We start from the raw sequence: 6,438 nt of genomic DNA on the forward strand, positions 1-6,438 counted from the left end.
TTCTACAATTTCCACTAGGGTGATAAGGAGTAGTGAAAAGGGGTTTTACTCCTAACAATCTATGTAATTCCTTCATTAAATCAGATTTGAACTGTTTGCCATTATCAGAAAGTATTTCCTTGGGAATGCCTACTCTGGAAAATATGAAAATTAAAGCTTCTGACACTGCAATAGAAGAGATATCTTTCAGGGGCATGGCTTCAGGAAACCCGGTGGCAAAGTCTATCAAGGTAAGGATATATCGACGTCCTTCAGAGGATGGGGGATTTAAAGGTCCCACTAAATCTATGGCTACCCTGGAAAATGGCTCAGTCACGATAGGCATAGGTTGGAGAGGTACTGGTTTCACACGACCCTTAGGGGAAAAACGTTGGCACTTGTCACATGATCGGCAATAATCCCTTATGTCCGAGGTGAGACCTGGCCAGTGAAACTGTTCTTTGATACGGGTCTCAGTCTTTCTATGTGAAAGATGACCTGCAAGAAGACTTTCATGAGCTGTTGAAAGGACAGATTTCCGACAGTCAAGGGGAACAACTAGAGAAAGTTTTCCCTCTCTGTCTGGTTTCTTTGCCTTAATACATCTCCTGTACAAAAGTCCATCAATATTCTCATACCTGAACACGTTCCCATCTTTGGTTTCCTCTGTCTCACCTGACATACTCTTCATCCTGACAGTGACTAAACTAGAACAATTTTGTTGAAGATTTGCAAATTCACTAGGAGTAACTTTTAAGGGCTCAATAGAGGGAGTTACCAGGGGATGGAGTTTCCTAGTTTTAGAAGATCGAGTTTGAACAGCTTGCACACACTCAGTGGTATGAACTGAAGCTGTGGGAGATTGGGTCAGTTCACTCTGTATAGGAATGGTAGTTTCATGAGAAGTTAATTTAGGTGAACATGGAACAGGAACAATGTTTCCAGTTGATACAGTAGTAGATGGATTATCAAGCTCAGTCTGCTTTACTCCAGGGACATTACCTATTAAAACACTGCAAAATTTAATAGGAGCTCTAATTACTTCTGTCCACCCTTCATAACAGGGGCAACGTAAATAACACTTGACCTTAGGGAAAGTGTCAACTCTACCCAGATAATCAGCTACTCTTACCTTCTCACAGTGTGCTACATCAACATCAGGAAGGACTTCCTCAGACACTATGATACCAGTACAACCAGTGTCTCTAAGAATAGTAGACACCCAGGCTCCGTTAACTGTACCACAGAACATGTACTGGGAATAATTATCGAGGTCACCAAAGCAAAACCCCATCTGTACTTGTTGGTCGAGAGGAGAGGCATTACTTTTAAATCTTAGAGGATTCTTGGGACAGTTAGGACGAATATGGGCCTTGTCACCACAACCGTGACATGTCACATTACTAAAATCACCTTTACCACGATGAGTCTGTGTAGGCTTAACATTGCTTTGGTTAGTCTCTTCAGCAGAAGGCGATAGTTTGTAACAAAGTTTCTTCGGCTTACCCTTCACAAGAGAAGATCTCGGGTAGGCACGATGGGCAGAAGTCCAACTATCAGCCATTCCGACTGCCTTTTCCAAATCTTTCACATCACTCTCCTTTAAATACATCCGTAGCTCTGGTGACACTGAAGATATTAGTTGATCTAGAATAATATGAGATCTCAGTGATTCAAAGTCTTTCTTCACATCACACGCTTCTAGCCACTGGTCAAAAAGACGTCCTATTTTTATGGAAAAAAGTTCATAAGTTTCACCTTCCTTAAGGCGGGCTGCTCTAAAATCCTGCCTATACCCATCTGGTGTCTTGTGGAAGCCTCTTAGCAGTGCCTTCTTTAACAATTCATAATCACTAGTTATCTCATCTGACAGACTAGTATAAATGTCAACACATTTGCCAGTCAATACACTACCCAATCTAGCAGCATATGTCTGCTCATTAATATTCAATAATTTGGCAATTCTCTCGAATCTGATTAAGTACGACCCAATATCTTCACCTTCACGATACACTGGCAAGTTGGGCCTTCCAGCATAGTCATGATTATCAATGGGCTGACCTGAGCTTGCATTTATCTTAGCTAGTTGTAACTCATGTTCTCTCTGTTCCTTCTCTCGTTTAGCCTCCCTTTCTCTAGCCCGTTCTTCTCTGGCATTATTTTGAGCATTAATTATATACTTTGCTACATCATCACCAGTGAGACCTATTTGTTCTGCTTCTGCCTTAAAAATTTCTATATTAGGATCCATGGTACATAATAACCAAACTACTCTACATTAACATTACCAAGACAAAGGGCAACTGTGGCCAGTTACCCTGACAAAAGAAAAAAGATTAATCAAATGACTCTACATTACCCCCATCAAGACAAAAGGGCAGCTATAACCAAGTACCCTGATGAAAGAGAGGGGGTGGTTTGTCACTTCCGGGCCCCAAGGACAGTGACAGGCCTGATCTGTTTACCGGACCTTAAACATAAATAAATGAATAGTAAAGTCCAAGCTCCCTATGGCCTCCAAGTGTGCATAAGTGCGAGAATCCTGGCGAGGTCGCCACTTGTAAGAAGGTTCCAAATCCACAAGGTAGAAGACAGAATATCTCACATTATTCACACATGAAACACCAAAGGAAACTCTGAAGTAAAACCATACATTTATTTACAAAATAATTAAAGATACTGAAATACCAAACATTATCAATATTTAAACCCTCTCGAGACTTTCCCCCAGGTCTAACAAGTCCCATTAATAAATTTATGAAAAACAAACAAGTAGCGATTAAACTCCCCCTGAAGCTAGGCAGAGGTGAGGATACTGCGTATGGTAGCAGATAACTCCGGGAACAGTAGAGAAGTGGTATGCCTGCCATTCAACACCGCTACATGGCAGCACAGGGACGACCTGGGTGAACTCTCGCATGGTGGGTAGAATGGATGCCTCACCGACCCGGCCCTCGGTAGGTGTAGGATCCTTAGTCCCCCAAATTTGATAAAAGTTAATAAAATAACAAATGTACATAAATTATGGCTCTTCTGGGAAGTGAACCAAGGACCTACACAACAAGCAAAAAGCCGAGTACAAAAAGGAAATCATAAAGTTCAATATTTAAGTCTAACAATAAATCAGTAAATAATGCCAATGATATAAACTCAATCAATAATATACACAGTACATGGAAAAATAAAAGAAAAAAAAATTCTTAAAACTCTAGAGCAAATTCACAGACATTTAACCAAGTTTCATATAGAAGACAGAACCAAAGCAAACAGAAGAATGATTAACTTTTACCTTAGTCCCGTCGATCTGCTGTTTGATGGTAGAGTGAATTTAATGGGTCACAGACGCCCTTATATAGCCTTCAGTCAGTCCGAAAATTCTCGTGAGATACATAAAGCAAAGTTTATGAAGCAAATGAAACAGTACAGGAACTTAAAAAATAACGAGACGAGACCAAAATAAAGGTTTATGAAGCTTCAATTACTTAATATTGAGATTTTAAAACGAATTACTGAAACTGTAAAGACTTACAAATAAAACGCATTGAATCTTACCAAATTAGGGTGAATATAACAGTCGGGGATAACATACAAATATTACAATAATTATTACAATAATTATTAGGCTGTTTTTCTTGGCCCTTACATATACCAAGAATACCATTACGCATGGATATAGTCCCGTGGTCTCTGATGGACTCGTCGGGAAGGAATCTAAAGATTATCACCAAAGAATATGCACAAAAACTGAAGGTTCTTATATAGACACAATAATCCAAAGGACCAGTAATCACATGGACCGTAATCAAATGGACAAATGGACCAGCCGATATTTACTTTGATTCCATGAACAAAAGGGGGGGGGGAGAATTTAGTGTGAAAGAGGTTAGGCCGAGGCTATAACGCTCGAATCCTCCATAACTCTCGTCTGTAACGATGAGAGGAACAGCGATCTGATTATTCAGCGCACGAAGGATCAGGGGAAAATATCATTAATTTAACTCACGAACGTATATGATGACTTAATACACGAGGGAGAGAAAAGAGGGGGGGGGGTTGAGAGCTTGGGCACTAACCTGCAACGATGAGAGGAACAGCGATCTGGCGGTTACGCTGTCCCCTTACCTTTTTATAAGCATCACAGACAGTATTCGGGAATCGGCTAAAACTTTAACTGATTACTTTATACTACTATCGATTCTCTAGGATCTTCAAAGAATGCAAAAGATACGTTTGCACTCAACATACGTAGAAAAGTGACTTACGATGTTGAAACTTTTGCAATAAGCGTATAGGAACTTTAATCATAATGAAGCCAAATCAATGAAGAACTCGAACAGTTTTATTACCCGTGTCGGTTACATGCCTACGTGACTGTAAGCAGGACTCAACAATAGTGGCGTACCTGAGGGGGGGACGGGGGGGGGCTATTTGAAACTGCCCCCTGGGCCCCCAATTGAGGGGGGGTTCCCAAAAGCCTAAAAAATTTATAAGCTTTTTTATTAATATTTAAAAATATATATATTTATCATCCCGTCAATCCCGGCTGAGATATTAGATAAGTTTTGAGAATGTGGGGGCTAGGTTCCAGGAGGGGACCCCTCAAAGATCCTAGCTCTCCATGCCCCCAAATCTCTAGGTATTCCCTGTTCAACAACATGAATTTCACGCCTCACAAATGACAATCTTCAATACTCTTACATCAGTCGACTCTTAAATACCACTGCATAGTTCAAAAGGGGAAATCTATTAATTTCGGCAGATAAATCTCTAGATTAGAATATAAAGGAAGACATTCGCAGTTTTTAATCTCTACTAAAATTTCTGCGGTTATACGTCTTTGTTGAAATCGGCTGGTTCACTATGCATAAACACTAGTCATATTCACATCAAAATTCGACTTAGCATTACCAATAGCAGAATCATGTTCAGATTATGAATATAAACTAAGACTAGACTTAAATGTAGAACTTAAAGGTTAAACTATGAGCTATACTTATAATACTTAAACTTAAGATTACATTTACAATACTAGCTTATACTAACTTACACTAATACTTAAAATCATGGCACTACCATTAAATGACAACATTGAAATGAAATGTGTCTGAATAGTTTTGCCTTTCAGGTGAAAGTCAAAAGTGGGAAAGCAAAAAATCGGTAAGGTAGATATAAAGGTGTGGGTATCATGGGTCAAGAAGGTGGTGGGGGCAGGAGCCTGGCGGGATGAGTACACTCGTTGAAGAATAGCATTGGGGAAGTCGCAGCGTAAGCAATCAGAAGATGAACGTCATAGATCTCTGATGGAAATATAATATGGGTCTGAGGACAACGGAAGAGAGTGTGGTGGCTTGGGCGAAGAACAGGAGCAAAACTTTCTGGGATCGTGGCACAAGGTGGGGCTGGATGGAGTAATTCTCTTTGTGATAATGGGAGTTGTAGGGTGGCCGGTATGGGCGTGTCGATCATAAAGCAAAGTTTTACTCTTAGCAGACCTAGAAGAAAAACATCAATAATGTAAACACGTGGCCATCAGAGCGGAAGCAGTGTGTTGTGTATTGCCGGATCTGCTCAGGGGAGTAGGATGTGTGTGTGTGTGTGTGTGTGTGTGTGTGTGTGTGTGTGTGTGTGTGTCTGAGTGCCAGAGAAAGACAGGGTAGAGGTGAAGAGAATCAAGGAGACAGGAGAGATGCAGGGAGACAAGACATACGAAGGAGGCAGGCAGTAACCCATGCCAGGTGAGGTAGGTAGGTGGAGAGGCAGCAGGCAGGATGGCAGGCGTTGTTGCTTGACAGGTTAGGTAGGTAGGTAGAGAGGCAGCAGGCAGGGAAGTAGGCATTGGTGAATGACAGGTTAGGTAGTGGGATGCAGCAGACAGGGAAGTAGGCAATGGTGCATACCAGGTTGGTAGGCAACGAGGCGCCAGGCAGAGAAGGAGGTAGTTGTGCTGGCTAGGTGAGGCAAGCAGGGAGGCAGCAGGCAGAGAGGCAGGTACTGAATCTTATTGAGTACAGTACATCGTCGTCATAACCAGAGTGAAATACATTATTGCTACTTCATCAACAACAGTTAACAGGAGAGTTCTTAAGTAAAATAAAATATATCATGACACATTTATTGTCAATGAAAACTTCTGACAACAAGTGAGAAAAATATATAATATCAGTAATGCAGAAGGATTTGTAATGGCCACTTAGTTACGTAATTGATGACAAAAGTTGAGGGAAAGGGTGAGTGCTTGAGAGGGTAAGGGGAAAGGATAGTAGTTAAACGAGTGAGGGGAAGGGAGTGCGGCTGAGGAAGAGTGAGAGAAAGTGTGAGTGGCTGAGGCAGGGTGAAAGGAAGGGAGAGTGGATGAAAGATGATGAAGGATAGGGAAAGTAGTTGAGACAGCGAGATGGAAAGAAGGAAGGTCAAGGGAGGGGAGGGGGAGAACGCAAGACGAAGAGACAGAGTGGTGAA

The 6,438-nt window shown here is 41.3% G+C and overlaps 1 protein-coding gene across 1 annotated transcript in view; it reads right to left on the reverse strand.

The window, feature by feature from the left end:
- Positions 1–2,230, reverse strand: part of LOC145417192 (uncharacterized) — a 28,106-nt gene extending 25,876 nt beyond the window's left edge. The window contains exons 1-2 of the mRNA XM_080285965.1: positions 1,112–2,230; positions 165–355 (exon numbers count right to left, since the gene is read on the reverse strand). Of these exons, the coding sequence (XP_080142091.1) occupies positions 165–355; positions 1,112–2,230 (1,310 nt within the window). The remainder of the gene's footprint in view (positions 1–164; positions 356–1,111) is intronic.
- Positions 2,231–6,438: the final 4,208 nt, after the last annotated feature.

This window comes from Coenobita brevimanus, chromosome 109 (genome assembly GCF_032717465.1).
Source record: "Coenobita brevimanus isolate Jiangsu-jjx chromosome 109, ASM3271746v2, whole genome shotgun sequence".
NCBI classification, from domain to species: domain Eukaryota; kingdom Metazoa; phylum Arthropoda; class Malacostraca; order Decapoda; family Coenobitidae; genus Coenobita; species Coenobita brevimanus.